The sequence below is a fragment of the Scyliorhinus canicula genome, chromosome 3 (genome assembly GCF_902713615.1).
Source record: "Scyliorhinus canicula chromosome 3, sScyCan1.1, whole genome shotgun sequence".
NCBI classification, from domain to species: Eukaryota; Metazoa; Chordata; class Chondrichthyes; order Carcharhiniformes; family Scyliorhinidae; genus Scyliorhinus; species Scyliorhinus canicula.
Window position 1 is genome coordinate 272,124,064 of NC_052148.1, and position 27,398 is coordinate 272,151,461.

At 51.2% G+C, this 27,398-nt stretch overlaps 1 protein-coding gene across 9 annotated transcripts in view; it reads right to left on the bottom strand.

Annotated features, from left to right (window-relative positions):
- rufy3 (RUN and FYVE domain containing 3) overlaps positions 1-27,398 on the bottom strand; it is an 87,813-nt gene that overhangs the window by 37,687 nt on the left and 22,728 nt on the right. For all 9 annotated transcript variants that reach the window (XM_038792833.1, XM_038792835.1, XM_038792834.1 and 6 more), the window contains 8 exons: positions 13,697-13,870; positions 9,683-9,800; positions 8,440-8,541; positions 7,022-7,145; positions 5,535-5,599; positions 3,938-4,003; positions 3,160-3,229; positions 181-282 (listed from right to left, as the gene is read on the bottom strand). In XM_038792833.1, the coding sequence (XP_038648761.1) occupies positions 181-282; positions 3,160-3,229; positions 3,938-4,003; positions 5,535-5,599; positions 7,022-7,145; positions 8,440-8,541; positions 9,683-9,800; positions 13,697-13,870 (821 nt within the window). The remainder of the gene's footprint in view (positions 1-180; positions 283-3,159; positions 3,230-3,937; positions 4,004-5,534; positions 5,600-7,021; positions 7,146-8,439; positions 8,542-9,682; positions 9,801-13,696; positions 13,871-27,398) is intronic.

The following is a 27,398-nucleotide window of genomic DNA, read 5'->3' on the forward strand; positions in this document are numbered from 1 at the left end:
TAACGTCACTGTGTGTCAAATTCTGCCTGTTTCACATATCTGTGAAGTGTCTTATTGTAATAAGGATGTTATATAGATGCAAGTTGTTGTCGAAGTTAATTTTGTTTTTCTAAATGGAGGATCTTCTAAGTGGGACTTTGATTTTCAGACAAGACAGCGATTCCCTCCCATTATACCTACTTCCAACTTCTTCCGCGTGGAGTCAGAATAATACGCATTTTCCTGTTTTATTCGCTCGGTCTCCTCCTGTAAGGTGATGATCCTGTTGTTTGCTACTGCAAGCTGCAATCGAGAGTGAAGGAGAGAGAATAATCGATACTTCCATCTTCCATAAAAAGGGAAATATTGGCTGGAATTCTCCAGCCGTTGGGAATCTGTTCCCGCCAGCAGCGCACCCCAGTCTGTGGGTTTCCCAGTGACAAGCGGCGTGTGAGAGAATCCCACCGCCAGCAAACGGCCCGTCACCGCGAAACACGGGGCTGGGGGACTGGAGAATCCCGGCCGTCACCGTGAAACACGGGGCTGGGGGACTGGAGAATCCCGGCCGTCACCGTGAAACACGGGGCTGGGGGAACTGCAGAATCCCGCCCATTGTCACCGTGAAACACGGGGCTGGGGGACTGCAGAATCCCGCCCATTGTCACCGTGAAACACGGGGCTGGGGGACTGCAGAATCCCGCCCGTCACCGTGAAACACGGGGCTGGGGGAACTGCAGAATCCCGGCCGTCACCGTGAAACACGGGGCTGGGGGACTGGAGAATCCCACCCGTCACCGTGAAACACGGGGCTGGGGGACTGGAGAATCCCGGCCGTCACCGTGAAACACGGGGCTGGGGGACTGCAGAATCCCGCCCGTCACCGTGAAACACGGGGCTGGGGGACTGCAGAATCCCGCCCGTCACCGTGAAACACGGGGCTGGGGGACTGGAGAATCCCAGCCCATTGTCACCGTGAAACACGGGGCTGGGGGACTAGAGAATCCCGCCCATTCTCACCGTGAAACACGGGGCTGGGGGACTGCAGAATCCCGCCCATTGTCACCGTGAAACACGGGGCTGGGGGACTGCAGAATCCCGGCCGTCACTGTGAAACACGGGGCTGGGGGACTGCAGAATCCCGCCCATCACCGTGAAACACGGGGCTGGGGGACTAGAGAATCCCGCCCATTCTCACCGTGAAACACGGGGCTGGGGGACTGCAGAATCCCGCCCATTGTCGCAAACACAGGACAAAAAACTGCAACAGTCAAGTTCTCCCAACTGTTAACTCATTATCAAAAACCAAGTTGAAGCATTTCGACCCGAATATGCAGACTTCAGAACACAGACACTGGGTCCGTGTGTACTGGAGGGTGTGTGTGCAGGGAGTCAGAAACGCGTTACCCCCCCTCCACCTTCCAACTCTCCCCACCCCCCCTCCATCAGAAGGGAGGGTTGTTGTGGGGACCAGACAGCCCCAGGATAGGAGCCATGAGGAAAGTAAGGGGGAAGATCGTCAGCTGCTTCCCTTAGCAAGTGGCACTGGAATCTCGAGTGTGTGATACCCGAGTTGGGACCTTTCCAAGGGGCAGAACATAATGAGTGAACAAACCCACGTGGCCGGGACTGTTCCACTCATCAACCCAATCCAGCAGACACCCAGGGAGAAGATAGGAAATATATTCTCAAAGTTCCCGTCCTGGATCTCAAACCATTCTACGGATGTTCTCCTCCCCGCAACCTCCTCCAAACCTTCAATCCTCCGAGGTCTCTATCCTGCTCCAATTTTGGCCACTTGAGCATCGCTCCACCATTAGCAGCTGTGCCTTCAACTGAAAAAGGGCCTAAACTCTGAAATTCCTTCCTCAAACCTCTCACTCTCCCTGTTTCCTCCTCGAAGACATTCCTTAAAACCGACCCCCCCCCCCCACACCCCACCCTGACTAAAGTTTTGCCCTAATAATGCTCTCAGTGCTTCGGGATACTTCCCCACATCGAAGGCGCTACCCAAATACAAGTTGTTGTTGTTACGTGACTGGATATACACAACTCCCAAAGGACGGATACTGAATCCAAAGTTGGTCAAACTAGGGTTGGTTTGATCAGCAAGGGAGCTACGTCATTCTGGAATCACTAAACTGTCGAGTCTGCTCAATGGCACAAAATCCAAAACATGCAGGAGGCTGAACAAATCATTTTCACTTTATCCTGTCAATGAATCAATTAAATTACTTGTGAAAACATGACGGAAAATCGAGTAAAAATAATAAGTAACGTTTAACACTCGCTTCCAGAAGACAAGCGGTCGGAATGTCAAATGTTACAGTTTCTGCCCAAACTGAAGAATATATAAAATGAAACCACAGATCCGATCTCGTCCTGAAGTTCACCTTCAGATCCAAATCAATGGAACAACATCAACTGCAGTATCTGCTAATTCATTGATCAAAGCATTCAATCACCAACCGGAATTTCACAAATCCAGCTCCTCCGATAAAAATAAAGTCTCAAGGTCGTAAGAAGTAGGAGATGGTGACCATTCGGCCCTGCAAGCCCACTCTACGATTCGATGGGATGATCGTCGATCGTCTACTTCAACACCATTTTCCTGCACTGTCCCTCTATACCTTCAGCATGCAGAAATCTATCGATCTTCAACAGACACAAACGACTGAGCCTCCACAGTCCTCTGGGGTAGGGAATTACAACAATTCCCCACCCTCTGAAGGACGATATCCCTCCTCATCGCTGTCGCAATGGCCTACCCTTCCTTCGGAGTCTGGTCCCCTGGTTTTAGAACACTCTGACGCAGGCCGTCAGGTCTAGGGGATTTATCAACTTTCAGTCCCGTTAATTTCTCAAGTACATTTTTAAAAAGCACTAATATTAACATCTTGCCACTAGTCCCTTGATTCTCACGGCATTCCACTATTTCCACTAGTCCCTTGATTCTCACGGCATATTCCCGTACCAGCCTCCCCGAACAGGCGCCGGAATGTGGCGACTAGGGGCTTTTCACAGTAACTTCATTTGAAGCCTACTTGTGACAATAAGCGATTTTCATTCATTTTCATTTCATATTTAGTCGAGCTCGCTCTCAAATACCCAGTCTGCAAATCTTTGCGGGGCAGATCATAGGCTGACGAACAAGGCTGAGGGTTTCGCCAACTTTTCACTGACCTCTTCAGTAAGTTTAGTGTTTGATTTTTCCAGTGCATCCACTTTTGCTTGTAGATTATTCACAGTTGCACTGAAAGTTAAAAATATACAAAGTGAGCAAATGTTTTACAAATTAGAATTTACAGCACAGAAAGAGGCCATTCGGCCCATCTGCTATGTGCTGGTGTTTCTGCTCCATGTGAGCCTCCTCCCCACTCAGCATCTCCTTCTATTCCTTTCTCCCTCTTCTGTGTATCCTACCTCCCCTAAAATGTCTCTACACCATTCACCTCAACCACTTCCTGTGAGAGCAAGTCCCACATTCCCACCATTCTTTGGGTAAAGAAGCTTCTTCGGCATTCCCCATTGGATTTATTAGGGACTGTCTATGTGTGGTCTCTAGTTCTAGTATCTCCCGCCAAGTGGAAACATCTCCTCCACGTCTACACTTGCATCATTTTTAAGACCCCAATGAGATCACCCCCTCAGCCTATCCTCTTCTGGAGAGGAGCTGCCTGTCGTCTGTCCAGCCCTTTCCTGTTAGTTGGGATCTCTCGGTTCCATATCATCCTTGTAGATCATTTTTATTTTGGGCAGGCTCTATCAGTTTTCTAACATGGCAACCAGATTTCGTCCAGTTACAAGTAACAACTCTTGTGAATCACTTTGCGTGGCCTTTAGGCCAGGCGGAGTGTTGGGTGAGGGTCGGGCTGTTCAGCGAATGACAATTTCAGGAAGCTCAGGTCTTTACTCTGAAATAGAGCGAGTCTTGCACGTCAATAAGTAGCCCACTTCGTACCTTAGGTGTCGATTCAGTTCTTCCACATAGTTTTTTTGGTCCAGAATAGCGGTAATTTGCCCATCCCTAGGAAAAGGAGATAATTCCTGTTTTAAAATTGGTTGAGAAAGCAGCCGTTAAGCAAATATCAACGTACGTGTGACGAGAAAGCCGAGTAATTAATGTCATCACCGCCTCATTATTGCCGTTCCGTTAAAGCGCTCAGTGGCTCTCGCCTCGCAGTCCGACCGATGTGACTTTAAGTTGCTGTTTTACACAAAAAGACCACATCCAGGGGGCGCTCCAGTGCATCACTGAAGGAATACCGCATCGTCAGAGGCACAGTCTCTGAGATGAGACAATAAACCGAGGACTATTTGTCATCTGAGAAGGATGTAAAAATGCTAGTGGCACTATTTTGAAGAGCAGCAAAGAAAGTTATTCCCAGTGAACCTGCCCACTATGTATCTGTGAACACAGCCCAGTCCATCACGCAAAACCGCCTCCCATTCATTGACTCCATCGACACCTCACACTGCCTTGGGAAAGCGGGAAGCATAATCAAAGATCCCACCCACCCAACTTCCAACTTCTTCCATCGGGCAGGAGATACAAAAGTCTGAGAACACGCACTAACAGATTCAAAAATAGCTTCTTCCCCACTGTTACAAGACTCCTGAATGACCCTCTTATGGACTAAACTGACCTCTTCACACATCTTCTCTGCTGCGTAGCACTACACTAATGTTGGTGTCTATGTATTTACACTGTGTATATGTTTTCATGTATGGAATTTTTTTTTTTTTTTTTTAAATAAATTTAGAGTACCCAATTATTTTTTCCAATTAAGAGGCAATTTAGAGTGGCCAATTCACCTAGCCTGCACATCTTTGGGTTGTGGGGGCGAAACCCACGCAGACACGGGGAGAATGTGCAAACTCCACACGGACAGTGACCCAGGGCCGGGATTCGAACCCGGGTCCTCAGCGCCGTAGGCAGCAATGCTAACCACTGTGCCACCGTGCTGCCCTTTCATGTATGGAATGATCTGCCTGTACTGTATACAGAAACAATACCTTTCACTGTACCTTGGTACACGTGACAATAAATATAAATCCCTCAATCAACACCACCATAAACAGATTATCTGCATTGCCACATTCCTGTCTGTGGGAGCTTGCTGTGCTATACTACAAGGGTAACTGCTCTTCAAAAACTCCACTGGCTGTAAAGTGTCCCTGGACATTGCGAGGCTGTGATAGGCATGATCAGAAATGCAAGGCTCTCTTCTAACTTACAAGCTTCCAGGTTACTAAATGAATCTCTCAGTTCAAGAATTATTTTCACAGCTTATTTAGGAACCAATTTAAGCTTTTAGACATAAACGCTTGAATTTTCAAGATATTTGGTGAATATTTATTTATTCCACAGCAAGAAATACTATTTAAAAAAAGGTTTTCCAGTCATTATTCTGAAATGTTGCTGCGCATTTGTCCACAAGACAAGTCTACTGCTGTTCCAAACGTCATTCATTGGCCGTGAAAGTTCCAGGATTGTGAAATGTAGCCGGATTTTGTGACCAAGGACAGTCAGGATAAAGTCACAGAGGATCACTCACCCCTCAGTGCTTTTACTACTGTGGCCTCCATCCTTCAAATACAGAGAGAAATCGATCACACCGACCTGAGAGACAAGGAGCTCGCGTTAGGGTGGCATTGCATCGCTTCACAACACCGTACAAAATAAGACATGGGCTACGTGTGTCAAATGTAATTGGCAACAGCACGGCTTGGGAAGGTGATGGTGTCGCGGTAATGTCACTGAACCCCTGATCCAGAGGACAGGCTAATGCCCTGGGGACACGGGTTCAAATCCCGACACTAAAACAATTAATAGATGCTGGAATATTTTAGTCTCCGCAATGGTGACCATGAAACCACCATCAATTGTTGTAAAAACCCGTCTGGTTCACTAATAACCTTCAGGGAATCTGCCGCCCTTACCAGGCCTGCCCAACATGTGACTCCCGACCCACAGCAATGTGGCCGACGAGCAAGACACTCGGTTCAATTAAGGATGGGAAATAAATGATGGGATGGGACGAATGAAAAAACAAACTCCAACTTGGTAGCTGAAAGCATCATCAATAATTAAGGTGCAGGACTCTGGCAAACTCTTGCCAATTGTGAAAGGCTCTGACAGGGTAAATGTAGAGAAAATGTTTCCACTTGTGGGGATGATGTGGAGATGCCGGCGTTGGACTGGGGTGAGCACTGTAAGAAGTCTTACAACACCAGGTTAAAGGCCAATAGGTTTGTTTGAAATCTTATTATTTATTTGAAAGATTGTGATTTCAAATGAACCTGCTGGACTTTAACCTGGTGTTGAGAGACACCTTACTGTGTCTACTTGTTGGGGCGGGGGGGGGGGGGGGGGGGGTCTAAAACTAGGGGCCAGAAATAGAAAACAAGATTTAAAAAAAACCTAGAAACACTCAGCAGGTCAGGCAGCATCCGTGGAGAGAAACTCACCTGTGGAAGGAGCAGTGCTCCGAAAGCTAGTGTTTGAAACGAACATGTTGGACTTTAACCTGGTGTTGTAAGACTTCTTACTGTTGTCCTTTAGGGTACAGAGCTTCTTTAGTGTTGTTGAAGCCGCTCTCACCCAGGTAAGTGGAGAGTATTCCATTACACTCCTGACGCAAGACCACTACCATCTACAGGGACAAGAGCAGCAGATACCTGGAAACCTCACCACCTGGAGGTTCCCCTCCAAGTCATCTACCACCCAGACTTGGAAATATATTGCCGTTCCTTCACTATCGCTGGGAAAACATCCTGGAGCTAACAGCACTGTGGGTGTACCTACACCTCAGGGACTGCAGCAGTTCATGAAGGCAGCTCACCACCACCTTCTGAAGGGCAGTTAGGGATGCACAATAAATGCTGACTTAGCCAGCGATGCCCACATCCCATAACTGAATAGAAAAAGCCAAGGGTTATAAAAGATATATGTAGCCAAGGAGGGTGGAGGGAGTCAGGATACAAGTCAGTGATGATCTCACAGAATTGGCGGCTGGATGCTCTCCTGCTCCCAAAGACCTACCTGAGTATCCAGATCTTCACCCTTCATACAAAGATTGACGTCAATCACATTGAGCCCAACGAGGAGTCCAGCAATCACTGCTCCTTCCTCTTCCATCATCAAAGCGTTCGGCTCATAGAATTCGCTGATGAAGAAGAATAAAAGATCAGCACAAAAACATGAGAAATAAGCCCAGTCGGTCATTCGGCCCCTCGAGCCAGCAGAGATTCAATGGACTTCGACATCAACTCCACTTTCCCAGCCAATCCCAAGTCCCTAAATTCCCTTCATGTCCAATAATCTATTTAATTTCCATCTTTAATATATTCAATGACTGGAATCTTCTACCTCAGGGAGGAGGGGGTGGTGGGGGTGAGCTGTGAATTCGCAAAGATTCACAAACCGTCAAGTTTTTTGTTTTTCCAATTAAAGGGCAATTTAGCGTGGCCAATCCACCTACCCTGCACATCTTTTGGGTTGTGGGGGGTGAGACCCACGCAGACACGAGGAGAATGGGGACAGCACGGTGGTGCAGTGGTTAGCACTGCTGCCTCACGGCGCCGAGGTCCCAGGTTCGATTCCCGGCTCTGGGTCACTGTCCGTGTGGAGTTTGCACATTCGCCCCGTGTCTGCGTGGGTTTCACCCCCACAACCCAAAGATATGCAGGGTAGTTGGATTGGCCACACTAAATTGCCCCTTAATTGGTGAAAATGAATTGGGTACACTAAAATTTACTGGAAAAAAAAGGAGAATGTGCAAACCCCACATGGACACTGAACCCGGGTCCTCGGCACCGTGAGGCAGCAGTGCTAACCACTGTGCCACCATACCGTCCTTGGATTGAAATTTTCCGATTGGAATACAGGCCCCTTGACAATGCAGCAGAGGCAGCTTCACAACAGGAGGAGCAAGTTGTGAAACATGTGAGGCGGTTTATTCAGTTTCCCCGCAATAAAGCACAATGTTCTCCCCAAGCAGAACATCCATCAGGGAGATGGACGTTGCCACTAATGTTGTACCTGCTGCAATGGCAGCCTCTCACTCCTTACCAAAGGCGTTTCCATGGTGCCACACCTGCTGATGGCCCCTTAGCTCTGGCCACAACGCAAAGGAGATCACAACCCCACGGCTGTGCTGAAATCAAACGACCCGCCCTAATCGGACAGGGCCCCAGAGAGACCGTCTCCAGGAATATTGCACCCTACACCTCTGGGGGCATTGCCAGCTTCCTGACCCGGAACTGAGGCACAAGTTGGGACCTCTACCCAATCCAGCCTCTATTAAATCCCCAGCTTGCAGACAGCTGTGACTTAATGCAAAAGTGGCGGAGAGCGAGATACTGAAATTCTGAAACAATAACGAGGATTCACTTGCTCAATGTGCCTGGAATCATCTTAAGCCCCCTTAACACGAGCAAGAAATATATTAACACACTAACCTGAGAAGATCCTTCCGGTTAATCAAAGCTTTCATGTAATCCGACAGCTTTTTCTGCATCAGAGCCAGGCGTAGCCATGCCCTCCCTCTGCCGACCGGGGTCCTACAAACATTCAAAGACTGCTGTTACTATGTTTAAAGGTGCTACAGAAATGAAGATGGCAGCGTTCTGGTATTGCCACTGGACTAGTAACCAGAGGTCCAAGCTAATGCTCAGGGTTGAAACGGGTTCAAATCCCATCACGGCAGCTGGTGGAATTTCAATTCAATGAGTAAATCTGGAATCTAGTCTCAGTAACGGTCACCATGACAACCATCGTCGGTTGGTGCAAACACCCACCTGGTTCACTAATGTCCCTTTCGGGAAGGAAATCTGCCGTCCTTACCCCGTCTGGCCTACGTGTGACTCCAGTCCCACAGCAACGAGGGTCTTTCTTCACTGCCCTTGGAAATGGCCGAGCGAGACACTCAGTTCAAGGGCATTGAGGGAGGGCAATGAGGGAGGGCAATGAGGGAGGGCAATGAGGGAAGGCAATAAATGCTGGCCCAGCCAGCGATGCCCACCTCCCACAAAAGAATACATGTAGAACAATGCTGTAGGGGCAAATATATCAAGCAGCACGGTAGCATTGTGGATAGCACAATGGCTTCACAGCTCCAGGGTCCCAGGTTCGATTCCCGGCTTGGGTCACTGTCTGTGCGGAGTCTGCACGTCCTCCCCGTGTCTGCGTGGGTTTCCTCCGGGTGCTCCGGTTTCCTCCCACAGTCCAAAGATGTGCAGGTTAGGTGGATTGGCCATGATAAATTGCCCTTAGTGTCCAAAATTGCCCTGGGTTATGGGGATAGGGTGGAGGTGTTGACCTTGTGTAGGGTGCTCTTTCCGGGAGCCGGTGCAGACTCGATGGGCCGAATGGCCTCCTTCTGCACTGTAAATTCTATGTAAACTATGTAAAGTTCGACTGGGGCAATATCTTACTTTAAAAGGTCATAAGAAATAAGAGGAGGAGCCTGCCATTCAGCCCCTCTAGCCTGGTCCACCATTGAGTAAGATCATTGCTGATCTTCAACCTCATCTCCACTATGACAATGACAATATTGCTCAATTTCACGTCCAAATTTTCTTATTCTCAGACTGTGACCCGTGTTTCCCCAGCCAGGCGAAACAATTTCTCAGCATCTATCCCGCCATTTACATGTTTCAAACAGATCACCACATATTCTTCAAAACTCCAAAATACACTCACTTAAGACCCGGAAGGTCCTTGACACTGACGGTGATTTCCCCGGCTTCCGGACAGAGCTTCTCCACCAACTCCAACGCACCCCAGAATGACTTGTTCTGCCCGAGGAATGTTTTCTTAACTGTTTGAAATAGAACGAGAGACACTGGAGTAAACATTAGCACATTTTCAGAGTTCAGTGAAATGTAGCTGCACCAATGAGCCCCAAGTCAAAGAAAAAAGAGCGAGCCCTCAAAATATTCACCAAAACACAGAGTCAAGGGACCGGCCAGAGTGAGACAGAAAATTAGGCTGCAGGACAATCCAAGAGAATTGGCAAACCCAGGCATGGTTTCAACTTGCCTCGATCCAGGATTACTGCAGTGGGACATCAGGAGTATTCCCTTGGATTTGACAGCAACGGGCCACAACATCATCATCTGGCTCATTGTAACTCTGACAAGCCCTTCTCTGGACGCTCCTTAGTTATTGAACCCCAAGCACAGAGCCATGCAGCACAGGAGGAGGAAAATCAGGCCAGTGCGTTCATGCCAGCTCTGTGAAAGAGCTATCCAGTTAATCCCACTCCTCCTAATTTAACCCTGCAAGTATACGTACAATTCCCAGGGCAGCACGGTGGTCCAGCGGTTAGCGCTACTGCCTACGGTGCTGAGGACACAGGTTCGAATCCTGGCTCCGGGTGACTGTCTGTGTGGAGTTTGCACATTCTCCCCGTGAGTTTCACCCCCACAACCCAAAAGATGTGCAGGATAGTTGGATCGGCCATGCTCAATTGCCCGTTAATTGGGAAAAAAAAATAATTGGGTACTCTTAAGTTTATTTTTAAAAAGTATACATCCAATTCCCTTTTCAAGTTACAATTCAATCTGCTTCTATTGCCCTTCCAGTCAGCGCATTCCAGATCACAAACCTCTGCTTCTTTCACCAAATATCTTCAATCGGTATCCTCTCATCACTGACATCCTCCCAGGAGTAAGGGGTTTCTCTTCATTTATTCTATTTGAACAGCACTATTAAATCTCCCCCTAACCTTCGCTCCTCGATGGTCTGAATGGCCTCTTTCTCCACTGTAGGGATTCTATGGTTCTATAACATGTTTCTTTCTCATTTCAAACATTTTCTGTTTTTAGTTCCGATTTCTTTTCAATTTACGATTGTGGAGAGTGAATATTGAGGTTTAAGGATTCAGTTTCATTCATGAACGCAAGCCTGGCTTTTACTTTCATGATCGTATTAAGTTTGGTTCGGGTTTAATGTTTCAAAAAAAATTGAGGGCCAGGAAACTTAACAAACTAACCATCAAGAAAAGGGCTGATACTTAGATTTTAAACACTCGCACACTTCCAAATCCCTCCACAGCCTCGCGCCTCCCTTTTTTCAGAACCTTCTTCAGTCCTACGATGCTCTACGATCTCCGTGCAATTCTGGCCCTTTATACACCTCCAATTTTAATCGCTCTACCATTGGTGGCCCTGTCTTCAGTGGCCTGGGCCCTAAACTCGGGAATTCCCTCTCTAAACCTTGCCACCTCGCTCTCTCCTTCAGATACTCCTAAATAAAAAAGAAACAACCTCTTCAGCCTAAACATTTGGCCAAATATCTACTGACATGCCTCAGTGTCAGACAGTGTTTGATAATCCTCCTGTGAAGCACCTTGGGACATTTTACTACATTAAAGGTTGTTTTGTTGGGATGATAGGTGTAGCTTTAAACTTTGACTTCATTGATACAGGATTGGCTAACCAATAGAAGACAAGAGAGGCGGGATAAGAGACGCATTTTCAGGATGGGAACCTGTAACCGGTGGAGTGTCACGGGGATCGGTGCTGGGGCCACAATTATTTACAAATATACATTAATGACTCGGATGAGGAAAGTGAATGCGTTATTTGCCAAGTTTGTGGGTGACACAAAAATAGGAGGGAAGGCAAATGGTGAGGATGACACAGTGTCTACACAGGGGATATAGACAGGTTAGGTGAGTGGGCAATAACTTGGCAGATGGAATATAATTTAGGAAAATGTGAATTTATGCACTTTGGTAGGAAGAATAAAGGAGCTGAATATTATTTAAATGGAGAAAGGTTGCAGAAAGCTGCAGTTCAGAGTGGATTGAGGGTCCTCATGCATAAATCACAAAAAGCTAGCAGGCAGATTCAGCAGATACCCTTTGAGCTTGCTTCACCATTCAATACTATTGTGGCTGATCATCCAACTCTGTAACCTATCCCCCCCCCCCCCCCCCCCCCCCCACCCCCCCCCCAATTATATAGAATGAGTACTAAAAATGGAGTTTTGTTTCCTTTATCTAAGAGAAGGTATACTGACATTGGAGGCAGTCCAGAGAAGGTTCACGATGCTGGAAATGGAGGGATTTTCTTACCAGGAGAGGAAGAGTAGGTCGGTCCTGTACTTATTGGAGTTTAGCGGAATGGGGGGTGACCTCATCGAGGCATATCGGATTCTCAGGGGGCTCGACAGGGTCGATGCTGAGAGGCTGTTTCTCCTTGTGGGAGAGTCTAGGACCAGAGGGCGGAATCTCAGAGTGAGGGGGTCACCCATTTCAGACAGAGATGAGGAGGGAATTCATCCTTCAGTGGATAGTGAATCTGTGGAATTATTTACCGCAGAGAGCTGCAGAGGCCGGGTCGTTAAGTATGCTCAAGGTTAGGGGCAGCACGGTGGCGCAGTGGTTACCACTGATGCCTCACGGTGCCGAGGTCCCAGGTTCGATCCCGGCTCTGGGTCACTGTCCGTGCGGAGTTTGCACATTCTCCCCGTGTCTGCGTGAGTTTCGCCCCCACGACCCAAAGATGTGCAGGGTAGGTGGATTGGCCACGCTAAATTGGCCCTTAATTGGAAAAAGTGAATTGGGCACTCTAAATTTATAAAGAAAAAGAAAAAAAAAAGTATGTTCAAGGTTAAGATAGAAAGATTTTTAATCAGTGAGGGAATCGAGGGTTATGGGGATAAGGTGGGAAAGGCGAGTTGAGGATTATCATCAGATCAGTCAGGATCTCATTGAATGGCGGAACAGACTCGAGGGACAAATGGCCGACTTCTGTTCCGACATCTTATGGTCTCTGGGCAATAAGCCAACTACTGGCCATTTCCTCCACCACCAGGATTTTGCAGCAGTACAGGTTACAGCTTACCCTATAGGCATTAATTACATGACTAATAGAGGACTATAAAAAAGGTTTTTTCATTATTAAGCTATGTACTGCAGAATAATGTATACACTTCCTTGTGAAACAGACTCGTTTGGTGTCTCTCTCACCCAAAGATATTTTTTGTAAATGTTTCCAATAAAGGCATAATTTAGCGTGGCCAATCCACCTACCCCGCACATCACTGGGTTGTGGGGGTGAGACCCACGCAGACACGGGGAGAATGTTTGCACAGTGACTCGGGGGCCGGGATTGAACCCGGGTCCTCGGCGCCGTCAGGCAGCAGTGCTAACCACTGCGCCACACCCCAAGATAGGCTCACTCATTCCCCCCACCCCAATAATTTCCCTTCTCCCCCGATCCCCAATCTTTCATCCTCCATCCGCAGAAAAGGCCCAGAGAGGAGCATCCTGCAGGCCAATGGGGAAAGAAGGAAATGGATCTGGACGGTGAGGAAACAATTAAAAGAAAACACAACAAGAGATGAGCTGGAACGCGCTGCCTACGAGGAGGAAGCGGAGACGGAGACAGTCAATTATTTCAAAAGAAAACTGGGTAGGCACTTGAGGAAATAAACTTGCAGGTCTAAGGGGGTAAAGTGGCGGAATGGGACTGATCAGTCTGATCTAGGGGGAGCTGGCACAGACCTGGTGGGTTGAATGGCCTCTTTCTGTGCTCTAATGACTCTAAACAGCAATAATCTTCTCCCATGACACTGTCCTGCCATCAAACCATTTCTACATACCCTTCAAGGAGATCAATGAAGTATTTTATTTCAACATTTTAAGTTGAACCCTGCAAAACTACCCACCAGGACGTGGGAGATGTCAGCCTTGATGGAACTCACCTTTAAGGCCGTGCTTGAGGCAGTGTTCCATTACCACAAAGAACTGCTGGAGAGGCGCATAGTCAGAATCCAGCGATCTTCCCAGGTTTAGGGCTGACTCAATTAGACCCTTTATGCTAAGTTTTGCCATATTCATCAAGTTCAGTCGCTCTATCGCAATGGGATCCTTGGGGTCTGGAAAAGATAAACATGAATTAAATAATTACATCTTGAACACAAAGCAATACACACAGGTTCAATGGTTGGCACGGTGGTACAGTGGTGCACTGCTGCCTCACACAGCGTCAGGGACCCGGGTTCAATACCGGCCTTGTCGAGAATGCACCTTCTCCCAGTGTCTGCGTGGGTTTCCTCCGGACGCTCTGGTTTCCTCTCACAGTTCAAAGATGTGAACGTGAGGTGGACTGGCCATGATCAGTGCGCGGGGTTACGGGGAAAGGGCAGCGGAGTGGGGTCTAGGTGGGGTGCTCTTTTGGTGCAAACTCGATGGGCCGAATGGTCGCCTTCTGCCCTGTAGAGATTCTACACTCGGGATTCTATGGACAAGTGTTGAAAACAAATTCAGACAAACAAGATTCATTTGTGAAATATTAATTCAACACACTGGGGTTTGATGCCGAAGTCCAGGTGCTTATCCATTACATCGTACTCAGAGAGACAGGATATTGACAAATCTGGAAGTACCTGAGAATTGTGGAATAGTGAAGCAAAAGGAGGCCCATTGCTCGCTCCAGGAGCAATCCAGGTTAGTCCCACTCCATATTCCTGCATTCATTTTCGTTTTGGAAAATGTTTTTATTGCAGTTTCTCATTATGGACGCTGTACAATAGACACTGGTATGTGGATCGGGTACAATATGCTAAGAACTTTCCATTGGCATCAGCCCCCCCCCCCACCCCCCGCTCTATTGACCCATGGCTCCGCTCTCACAACCTTGGGCATTGCCTCAAAGGTGGTTATCCAGTACCTGCCAAGTCTGGGGCATGCCCAGAACATGTGGTTGGCCGAGCCTCCCTGGCACCATTCACATTTGCCCTGCCCTCCGCCTCTGGGAAGACCCTGCTCATTCGGGATCTTGTTAGGTGTGCTCTGTGCACCACTTTCAGCTGCAGGAGGCTGAGCCTTGTGCATATGGAGGTGGAGTTGGCCCTGTTCAGTGCTTCGCTCCAGAATCCCCACCCGATTTCCATCCCTACTGCATTCATTTTCTACTTCAAGTGTTTATCCAATTCCCTCTTGATAGTAACTATCAAATCTATCTCCTCTACCGGGCGGCACGGTGGCGCAGTGGTTAGCACTGCTGCCTCTTGGCACCGAGGACCCGGGTTCGGTCCTGGCCCGGGGTCACTATCCATGTGGAGTTTGCACATTCCCCCCGTGTCTGCGTGGGTTTCATCCCCACAACCCAAAGATGTGCAGGGTATGTGGATTGGCCATGCTAAATTGCCCCTTAATTGGAAAAAATTAATTGGGTACTCTAAATTATTATTTTTTTTAATCTATGTCCTCTACATTCTCAGGCCATGCTTTCCAAATCTTAAACACTTGTGCAAAAGGTTTTTCCTCTGGTTTCTGGAGGTTCTTTTGGCAATCATCTTGCATCTTGGCCTCTAGTTATTGACCCTTCAACTATCAGAAACAGAAAATACAGAGAAACTATCGTATTGTGTCTTTCATGATGTCATGACTTTCATGATTTTGAACAGTTCCATCAAGTCACCTCACTCTCTTCTCGAAGGAGAACAATCCCAACGTCACCATCCCACCACATGGCCGATGTTCCCCTTTTCTGGAACCATTCTTGTAGGTATTTTTGCACCCTCACTAAAATCTTCACAACCTTTCTGAAGCGTGGGACCCTGAAATTGACTCAATATTTCATCTAATGTTTTATGAAGGTTCACCATAACTTCTTGGCGTTTGCACCCCATGCCTGTAATACAAGGCCCAGGAACCGTCTCACATTTGGATCACGACACTGCTCATCCACGGCTAAGTTCCTACTAAAACTCTTCATTGGAATTGGGTTTGAGAGATGTTTGGAGCCAGTCACCGTAGTTACCAAAGTCCAGCAAAAACAAAAAGCAAAAACAGCTGGTATGGCAACTGCTCGGCCCAGGACCGCAAGGAACTTCAGAGAGTCGTGAATACCGCCCAGGTCATCACACGAACCTGCCTCCCATCCATTGATTCCATCTACACCTCCCGCTGCCTGGGGAAAGCGGGCAGCATAATCAAGGATCCCTCCCACCCGGCTTACTCACTCTTCCAACTTCTTCCATCGGGCAGGAGATACAGAAGTCTGAGAACACGCACGAACAGACTCAAAACAGCTTCTTCCCCACGGTCACCAGACTCCTAAATGACCCTCTTATGGACTGACCTCATTAACACTACACCCTGTAGGCTTCATCCAATGCCAATGCTTATGTAGTTACATTGTATATCTTGTGTTGCCCTATTATGTATTTTCATGTATTTTCTTGAATTCTGTTTAATTCCCTTTTCTTCCCATGTACTGAATGATCTGTTGAGCTGCTCGCAGAAAAATACTTTTCACTGTACCTCGGTACACGTGACAATAAACAAATCCAATCCAATCCAAATAGGCTTCAATTAGGATTAATTTGCCCTCAACAATCTTTCCACTTCACATGGAACAGAAGCAAAATTTATGGTGCTCGCTGACCTCCCCCGCTTCGCTCCTCCCCATCGCTTTAATCCCCTCCAGCTCCACAACCCTCTGCACTCATCCAATACAGGCCTCTTGCATGTTTCCAAATTCCATCATGCCACCATTGGCAGCCATGCCTTCAGCTGTCTGGGCTCCAAGCTCTGAAATTCCCTCCTTCAACATCTCTGCTCCTCTCTCCGCCTTGAATCCTCTCCAGAAAACCCAAGGTTTTGGTCACCTTACACCTCGAATGACTTACTGCCAAAGTTTGTCTGATGACGTGCTTGTGAAGCACCTTGGGCTGTTTCACCAACGTGAAGATGCTGTGCAAAATGCAAGTTGTTGTTGTTTCAGCTTAAAACATAAATGTCTCAAACGTGTTAATCCATGCTCAGAGCTACAGGTTTACCAGATGCAATTAACGTCACTAAAAACATTTACACCCTGTGGCAATCTCTCCCAGCTACAGTTTAATGTCCAACACTGTTTCACTCCCTTTAGTCCTGAAGGTTTAAATTGATTCGAAACGTTAACACTTGTTTTCTCTCCCTACAGTTGATGTCAGGCTTGCTGAGTTTTTCCAAAATTCTGGCCGTTTCAGATTCCAGCATCCGCAGTGTTTGGCGTGTTTCACGACAAAGATGACCTGGTCAATATCACATTGCTATTTCTGGCGGATTTGCCGGATGCAAATTTGCTGCCATGTTTCCGACTTTACAACAGTTGCTACATGTCAGCGTCAATAACTGAGAAGCATTTTGGGACATTCCCAGGCTGTGAGGCGCAAACTGGGCACTCAGCAACTGGAGCCCCGCGGCAACTGGAGCCCCGCGGCAACTGGGCCCCGCGGCGACTGGGGCCCCGCGGCGACTGGGGCCCCGCGGCGACTGGGGCCCCGCGGCAACTGGGGTCACGCGGCAACTGGGGCCCCCGGCAACTGGGGGCACTCGGCAACTGGGGGCACTCGGCGACTGGAGCCCCGCGGCGACTGGGGCCCCGCGGCGACTGGGGCCCCGCGGCAACTGGGGGCCCGCGGCGACTGGGCCCCGCGGCGACTGGGCCCCGCGGCGACTGGGGCCCCGCGGCAACTGGGGTCCCGCGGCAACTGGGGTCCCGCGGCAACTGGGGGCCCGCAGCAACTGGGGGCCCGCGGCAACTGGGGGCACTCGGCAACTGGGGCCCCGCGGCAACTGGAGCCCCGCGGCAACTGGAGCCCCGCGGCAACTGGAGCCCCGCGGCAACTGGAGCCCCGCGGCAACTGGAGCCCCGCGGCAACTGGGGCCCCGCGGCAACTGGAGCCCCGCGGCGACTGGGCCCCGCGGCGACTGGGGCCCCGCGGCGACTGGGGCCCCGCGGCGACTGGGGCCCCGCGGCGACTGGGTCACGCGGCAACTGGGGTCCCGCGGCAACTGGGGGCCCACGGCAACTGGGGTCCCGCGGCAACTGGGGTCCCGCGGCAACTGGGGTCCCGCGGCAACTGGGGTCCCGCGGCAACTGGGGGCCCACGGCAACTGGGGGCCCGCGGCAACTGGGGGCACTCGGCAACTGGGGGCACTCGGCAACTGGGGCCCCGCGGCAACTGGGGCCCCGCGGCAACTGGGGCCCCGCGGCAACTGGGTCACGTGGCAAGTGGGGCCCCGCGGCAACTGGGGCCCCACGGCAACTGGGGCCCCGCGGCGACCGAAGCACTCGGCAAATGGGGCCCCGCGGCAACTGGGTCCCCGTGGCAACTGGGGCCCCGCGGCAACTGGGGCCCCGCGGCAACTGGGTCACGTGGCAACTGGGGCCCCGCGGCAACTGGGTCACGTGGCAACTGGGGCCCCGCGGCGACCGAAGCACTCGGCAAATGGGGCCCCGCGGCAACCGGGTCACGTGGCAACTGGGGGCCCGCGGCGACTGAGGCCCCGCGGCAACTGGGGCCCCGCGGCGACTGGGGCCCCGCGGCGACTGGGGCCCCGCGGCGACTGGGGCCCCGCGGCGACCGGGTCACGCGGCAACCGGGGCCCCGCGGCGACCGGGGCCCCGCGGCGACTGGGGCCCCGCGGCGACTGGGGCCCCGCGGCGACTGAGGCCCCGCGGCGACTGGGGGCCCGCGGCGACTGGGGCCCCGCGGCAACCGGGGCCCCGCGGCAACCGGGGCCCCGCGGCAACCGGGGCCCCGCGGCAACCGGGGCCCCGCGGCAACCGGGGCCCCGCGGCAACCGGGGCCCCACGGCAACAGGGGCACTCGGCAACCGGGGCACTCGGCAACTGGGGCCCGCGGCAATTGAGGCACACGGCAACTGGGGCCCCACGGCAACTGGGGCACTCGGCAACTGGGGCCCCGTGGCAACTGGGCACGCGGCAACTGGGCACGCGGCAACTGGATTACAATGGTTCTGTAGATAGTGAAGTTGATCTTGGCCTCAAACCACATAGGATAGTCACTATCCCATTAGAAGACAGCTATTTTGCCAACTTAAACATTCACTCCCGGCCATCCCCCCCCCCCCCCCCCAAACATCAGCGCACCGTGCCAGCAGCGTGTACTATCTACAAGATGCAATGCCACAATTGGCCATGGCTCCTTTGCCAGCGCCTTCCAAACCTGCAACACCTACCCACCGACGACAAGGGCAGCAGACACGTGGCAGCAACATCACCTGGGAGATCCCCCTCCCACCCTGACTATAATCGGCCATTCCTTCAGAGTCTCTGGGTTAAGATCCTGGAACTCCCACCCTGACAGCCAGCACTCTGGATGTACCTAGGCCACATGTACTGCAGCGGCTCACAGCGGAAGCTCGCCACACCGTCACGAAGATTATTAGGGATGGACAACAACAAATGCTGCCCTCGCTAGCATCCAGAGAATTAATTACTTAACAATAATATAGATTTTGTAGATGTAGGTAATGTAGGGGCAGCACGGTACCACAGTGGTTAGCAATGTTGCTTCACAGCTCCAGGGACCCAGCTTCAATTCCCGGCTTGGGTCACTGTCTGTGCGGAGTCTGCACGTTCTCCTGGCCGGGATTCTCCGGTATCCGGCGGGGCGAGCCATACCAGCGCCGAGGAGTGGCGTGAACCACTCCGGCGTCAGGCCACCCGGAGGGCTAGTCCGGCGGCGGCGGGGTTGGCGCTGAAGGGCCTCCGCCGGCCGGCACGAGTTGGCACACGCGCGGGAGCGCCAGCATGTTCTGGTGCATGTGCAGAACCTCTGGCATGATCCCTGCACATGCGCAGCGGGGTTTCTTCTCCACGCCAGGCCGTGGCGGAGCTTTACAGCGGCTGCTGCGGATGGAAAGAGTGCCCCCACGGCACCGGCCCACCCCCAGATCGGTGGGCCCCGATCGCGGGCCAGACCACCATCCCCCCCCCCCCCCCCCCCCCCGAGGACTCCGCAGGCCGCCGATAGGGACCTGGTCTAATCCACACCGGCGGGACTGGCTGAAAACGGGCGGCCGCACGGCCCATCGCGGAGCGGAGAATCGCCGGGGGGGGGGGGGGGGGGGGGGGGGACCGCTGCCAACGGGCCCATATCAGCGCGGCACGATTCCCGCCCCCATCAAAAAACCAGCGCCAGTGAATTCGGCAGCCGGCACCAGGCGGGGGGGGGGGGTTCGGAGAATCCCACCCCCCGTGTCTGCGTGGGTTTCCTCCGGGCGCTCCGGTTTCCTCCCACAAGCCCCGAAAGACGTGCTTGTTCGGTGAATTGGACATTCTGAATTCTCCCTCAGTGTACCCGAACAGGCACCGGAATGTGGCGACTAGGGGATTTTCACAGTAACTTCATTGCAGTGTTAATGTAAGCCTGCTTGTGACAATAAAGATTATTATAAAAATTATTATAGATTTCCCAAAGTTCTGGGCTTCACATTTTAAACAGAGGTTTTACATTTTGTTCCAACAGAAGCTTTTTAAATTCCCTGTAAAACATACAGAGGTGAGCAAAATATACAAAAACTACCTTCCAATTAGTGAGACAGAGTTAGCACAGAACCACAAGAGTGCAGGGGGTGGCCATTCGGCCCATTGTGTCTATACTGGCTCTTGGAAAGAGCGATCTGATTAGTCGCTCCCTGTGCTCTTTCCCCACAGATCCTCAATTTTAATCTTCCCTCCAAGTCTTTCTCCAATTCCCTTTTCTGAAAGTTCCTCTGGAATCTGCTTCCACCGTCCTTTCAGGCAGCACCTTCCCAGTTCAAAACAACTCTCTGCATAAAAATAATTCTCCTCACTCCCCCCCCTCTGCTTCTGTTGCCAGTGACCTGGGGCTGGATTCTCCCTGCCGGCCGGATGCTCCGTTTTGCCGGCAGCCCCGGGGGGTTTCCCGACGGCGTGGGGCTGCCCCACAATGGGAAACCCCACTGACCGGCCGGTGTAACGGAGAATCCGGCTGGCGGGCTGAAATAGAAATGTGGTGCGGAGGACGGAGAATCCGACCCATGAAATCTGTGTCCCTTTGGTTATTGACCCTCCACTGACACTGGAATCAGTTTCTCCTTATTCACTCTATCAAAACCCTTCAGGGTCATAAACGCCTCTGTAAAACCTCCCGTTCACCTTCTCTGCTTTGAGGAAATCAAGCCCGCCTTCCCCAAATCTCTCCAGTTAACTGAATTCTCGTAAACCACCTTGACTCTCGGTCCAGAAGGATTCGGATTCCACAAATCCCGGGGAGGTCAACAAAGTGATTTCTGTAAACACTGTAGCCATCGAGCGATGTTTGTCAATTGAACGCTTCTACTTCTTTCCAGCCCTTCAGTAATAAAGCAGGACTGAGCAAACAGTCTCACCTTGCAGCAAAGTTTCAGGTGAAGTTGCGTTGGGAAGACGAGGGACAGAGAGGTGTTTATCTGAGGCTTCAGCTGACCAATGGGACCAGCTGCTCCGGCCAGGGTAGCCGAGATCACTTCTTTCCAATCGGTTGGTACAGTATTCGGGATGCACGTTGGATTCATTCGGTCACCCCCAACATTCCCATTACCAAGAGAACAAAGCCACGCCACGGAGCGGCAAATTCAGCAACCAGCTATTTGTTTCCCCTTTTGCCTTTTCTACCTTCCTCACTCTGGAAGGAATTGATTCCTACTGGACTCCAGGGACAGGAGCTAGCTGTTTGGTGAGTACCTGGTACATGGTTACGGTCTGTTCCTTAGGTTTAAAATAGTATACAAACTGGTGGTACAGCGAACAAAATATATATAAAAGCAACATAAATAAGTGAATAATAGAATGAATTAGAATGATGGCAGGACAGGTGATGTGTCAAGGTTGCAGCATGTGGGAGTTCATTAATCTCAGTGCCATCCAGGACAAACACGTCTGCAGTCAGAGTCCTCGGCTCGAGGACCTTCAGCCCAGCGTCAGGGAGCTGGAGGCTGAGCTGCCGACACTGAGACATCAGCGAGGCTGAGCTGCGGACACTGAGACACATCAGGGAGGCTGAGCTGCCGACACTGAGACACATCAGGGAGGCTGCGGACACTGAGACACATCAGGGAGGCTGCGGACACTGAGACACATCAGGGAGGCTGAGCTGCGGACACTGAGACACATCAGGGAGGCTGAGCTGCGGACACTGACATCAGGGAGGCTGAGCTGCGGACACTGACATCAGGGAGGCTGAGCTGCGGACACTGACATCAGGGAGGCTGAGCTGCGGACACTGACATCAGGGAGGCTGAGCTGTGGGCACTGAGACACATCAGGGAGGCTGAGCTGCGGACACTGAGACACATCAGGGAGGCTGAGCTGCGGACACTGAGACACATCAGGGAGGCTGAGCTGCGGACACTGAGACACATCAGGGAGGCTGCGGACACTGAGGCACATCAGGGAGGCTGAGCTGCGGACACTGAGACACATCAGGGAGGCTGCCGACACTGAGACACATCAGGGAGGCTGCGGACACTGAGACACATCAGGGAGGCTGAGCTGCCGACACTGAGACACATCAGGGAGGCTGAGCTGCGGACACTGACATCAGGGAGGCTGAGCTGCCGACACTGAGACACATCAGGGAGGCTGAGCTGCGGACACTGACATCAGGGAGGCTGAGCTGCCGACACTGAGACACATCAGGGAGGCTGCGGACACTGAGACACATCAGGGAGGCTGAGCTGCGGACACTGACATCAGGGAGGCTGAGCTGCCGACACTGACATCAGGGAGGCTGAGCTGCCGACACTGACATCAGGGAGGCTGCGGACACTGACATCAGGGAGGCTGCGGACACTGAGACACATCAGGGAGGCTGAGCTGCCGACACTGACATCAGGGAGGCTGAGCTGCGGACACTGAGACACATCAGGGAGGCTGCGGACACTGAGACACATCAGGGAGGCTGAGCTGCCGACACTGAGACACATCAGGGAGGCTGAGCTGCCGACACTGACATCAGGGAGGCTGAGCTGCGGACACTGACACACATCAGGGAGGCTGAGCTGCCGACACTGAGACACATCAGGGAGGCTGAGCTGCGGACACTGAGACACATCAGGGAGGCTGCGGACACTGAGACACATCAGGGAGGCTGCGGACACTGAGACACATCAGGGAGGCTGCGGACACTGAGACACATCAGGGAGGCTGCGGACACTGAGACACATCAGGGTGGCTGCGGACACTGCAACACATCAGGGAGGCTGAGCTGCGGACACTGAGACACATCAGGGAGGCTGCGGACACTGAGACACATCAGGGAGGCTGAGCTGCGGACACTGACACACATCAGGGAGGCTGAGCTGCCGACACTGAGACACATCAGGGAGGCTGAGCTGTGGGCACTGAGACACATCAGGGAGGCTGCGGACACTGAGACACATCAGGGAGGCTGAGCTGCCGACACTGACATCAGGGAGGCTGCGGACACTGAGGCACATCAGGGAGGGGGAAAGTTAGCCAGATGTTTTGTACCAGGAGGCAGTCAGGCCTCCTGGGATGGGGTCTTCTGAGGTGGAGCGTCAGGGACAGGAGGGTGCGACTGTGAATGAGGCAGGAATGGGGACCCAGAGGACAGGAGTGTCAGCCTCTGCAATTGTCCATGGATTTAATGCTCTCAGCTTGCCTGGATGAGAGGGGGGCTACAGGGTGAACGAGCTAGCTGACTGACCATGGCACCGTGGTACAGGAAGCCATCCAAGTGGGGGGTGGGGGGGGGGGGGGGGGCGCTTAGGAGTGCAGTGGTGATAGGGGGCAGTATAGTGAGGTGGATTGACATAGTTATCAGCAGGAAAAAGCCAGTGTTGCCAACCCAGTGCCAGGGTTCCGGACATGTGCTCCGGGCTTGATGGGAACTTGCAGTGCGAGGGGCAGGATCCCGTTGTCGTGGGTCCATGTAGGCACCAACGACACAGGCAGAGTCGGGAAAGAGCTTTTACATTTAGAGTTTGAGCTCGGCACTAAAGTGAAAAGCGGAACCTCCACAAGGTTACAATCGCTGGATTTTTACCGGAGTCACGTGCAAATTGGCGTAGGGTACATAAAATTAGTGAGATGAATACATGCCTCAGACTGGTGTGGGGAGGGGAGTGCTGGTTTGTGGGGCATGGTTATCAGTACTGGGGAAAATGGAGGCTGTACCACTGGGACACTCTACACCTGAACCAGACTGGGCCTTCCTGTTTGAAACATCTTTACATTATACACAGGAAAGTCATTGGAGTCGTTAAAGGAAAGGTCAAATTACTGGTTAGAAGAATAAGAGGCGACATGATTGAAACATACAAGATCCTGAGGGGTATTGACAGGGCGGATGTGGAGAGGATGTGTCCTCGTGTGGGACAATCTACAATTAGGAACCACCGTTTAAAAATAAAGGGTCATCCGTTTAAAACAGAGATGAGGAAAAAAGATTCTTCTTTGAATTGCTAGTCTTCAAAAGGCTGTGGAAGCGACGCATTTGAAAAAAAAATGAAGGCAGAAGTAGACAGATCTGTGGTAAGCAAAGGGGTGAAAGGTTGTCAGGGTTGGCAGGAACATGGAACTACAATCCGATGCGCCATGATCCTTTCGACTCTCAGGGCAGGCTGGGGAGGCTTGTGGCCTACTCCTCCGAATGAGCATGTCCGTGTGAACGATGGAAGAGGCCCGAGCAGATGAATGGCCTTCCTCTGTTCCCAGCAACGCAAACCGGCTCAGAACAACACTGGCGTTTTTGAAAACCCAATCAATTTTCTCATCTACCAATTGCTCAAGAACTGCAAATCCCATTTAAGCACGGCAGCACAAGTGGCGAGCACTGTGGCTTCACAGCTCCAGGGTCCCAGGTTCGATTCCCGGCTTGGGTCACTGTCTGTGCGGAGTCTGCACGTTCGCCCAGTGCCTGCGTGGGTTTCCTCCGGGTGCTCCGGTTTCCTCCCACAGTCCAAACACGTGTTGGTTGAGTGGATTGGCCCTTAGTTACGGGGATGGGGTGGAAGTGAGGGCTTAAGTGGGTCGGTGCAGACTCGATGGGCCGAATGACCTCCTTCTGCAATGTACGTTCTATGTTCTAAGAAGTTGCCACCAAGCCTCAAAAGCAGCAAACCTGTACACAATTCTCCCCACCTCAAGCCAGACAGCGCGAGGCTGCACTAAAAAAATATCAAGGCCAGCAACGTGCAACTAAACATTTTCGGACCGCTGACTGCAAAGACAAGCTCCAGGTATTTCTGGTTAAGGGTTTACCAATAGCTACAGCGGAGGAAGTATTAATATTTCCCAGGTCCACGGTCCTTCACTGTGACTCACATGCACAGTCACATTCTTCTCTCCATTTCTGTTGCCATAGAAACATCCAGCAGAGGAGGCCCATTGTGCTGGCTCTTCTGAAACAGTTATCCAGTTAGTCCCATTCCCCTTGCTCTTTGTCCATATCAGAAAGATTTTTCCCTGTCGAGTATTTACCCTATTGAATCAGTCTCCGCCAACCTTCCAGGCAGCTCATTTTGGATCACAAAAACTCACTGCGTAAGAAACGTTCCTCGTCTCGCCTCGCGCCCTTTTGCCAATCTTTGAACTCTGACCCAAATGACGGTGGAATTAAACAGTCCTTATTTAGGCAGTCACACCTCACCGACAATTTTAAATCTCATCTCCAAATAATGGGTTATAAATCCGCAGATTAATTGAATCATTTTTATACACCCAACTCTGTAGTTTTTCAATCCAAAGCTATTGAAATGAATAAAATGAAATGAAAATCGCTTATTGTCACCAGTAGGCTTCAAATGAAGTTACTGTGAAAAGCCCCTAGTCGCCACATTCCGGCGCCTGTTCGGGGAGGCTGGTGCGGGACTTGAACCGTGCTGCTGGCCTGCTGTCAAAGCCAGCGATTTAGCCCTGTGCTAAACAAGTCTGGTTCTCTGGTAAGTTGCAAGTCTGCTAACATCCAGTGTTTGTAAGGGGCTGGTTACCAGGATTCCTTTCAAAACTCTAATGAATAGTCATTTGGTAGTACAGAACTTCAGCATTGCTGAAAAAGTGACATGCTAACAAGGCTTTCAATCTAGCGCTCATCTCGTGCAGTACAAATTGTTGTTCCTTTTACTGTGGGTAATCCTGCTGCCTGTTCTGATGAGTGTAAGATGAAAAACTTTGACAGCAGGTCTCCTTTTTTCAGGAGTACTTACTAATTTATCAAAATGAACAGATTTGCAGCACCAACAACTTGCATTTATGTACCACCTTGTGAGGCTTTCTTGGTCTGAGCGCAACATCAAGAGGGTGGTGAATCTGTGGAACTCTTTGCCGCAGAAGGCTGGGGAGGCCAATTCACTGGGTGTCTTTAAGACAGAGATAGATAGGTTCTTGATTAATAAGGAGATCAGGGGTTATGGGGAGAAGGGAGGAGAATGGGGATGAGAAAATATCAGCCTTGATTGAGCAGACTCGATGGGCCGAGTGGCCTAATTCTGTTCCTATGTCTTATGGCCTAATCCACTTCTCGGTTCAGAAGAGATTGATCCAGACTGTCACCTTGACCTTCTATTCCGTTCTCCCTCTGTGTTTATCCAGCGTAAATGTAGCTTGGCTATTCACCTCAACCACTCCCGGTGATTGAGGCCTTGTGGCCCAGTGGGTAACGCCCCGGCTCTGAACCAGAAGCTCCAGGTTCCAGGCCCACCCCAGGACTTGACGGTCACAGAAGGTGCATTCGCAATTCGGCCAAACAGATGGGAGCGTCAACCGGGAAATCCTTCCAACCGCACCAATGGCCGGCGGTCAGAGCGGGAGACAGGCCTGGTCAGTCACCCTCGATGCGGAGTGGTGCTCCCAAGCCTCCTTCTGAGGTCCCAAGTTTCACATTCTTATCAACCCCTGGGTCAAACACGTTTGTCCCAAAGTTCTCCACAAAACCGGCCTTCTTTTGTCAAAGATGGATTTTAATTTTAGTTTGTTCTGTGCTACCTGTCGGCAGACATCAGCTGGTAACTTCTGCGGAGCGGCAGCCTGCGTGGATTGCCACTCCCTGGCAAACGTACCCTCGCTACACGGGGGAGGCGCCCACCTGGCCTGGCCTTCCTACCTTGGGCCGGGTGAGGAAGGGTTAGCGTCAGTGCAAAAGGAGCAGAGCGAAGTACACACCCCCTCCCCCGCCTTTTTACAGCACTCGCTGCCATAAAGCAGGTGAGTTTAATGGTCCCACTGAAAGGGACACGGTAAGTTTCTGAGGTACGTGAACGGGATGTGGGGGGTTTGGGGAGGGGTAGCGGGGAAATTCCGTGCAGTTGCCGGGGGGGGGGTTGATTTGTACTTTGCGGGCTCAGTCTGATTGTTTAAAATAGTACTTTTGAAGTTAGAAGTTGTTTTTCTCTCTAATTCTTTCCGAAGAACTAGTAGGGTAAGTAAAACTGGCAGAACCATCCGGAGTTAATGATTTAAGTCAGCTCAGAGCAAGTTAGCACTTCTGGATTAATTATTGGGTAAACCCTTCCATGGGGCCTTCCGAGAGGGATCCCCCAGCACATCATTGGCATACCACCCAAATCTGGGGAGCCAGGAAGGTTGTGGCCCATAATTGGTTTCAGTACAAGCTTTCCCATTAAATGCAAGACTAAGGG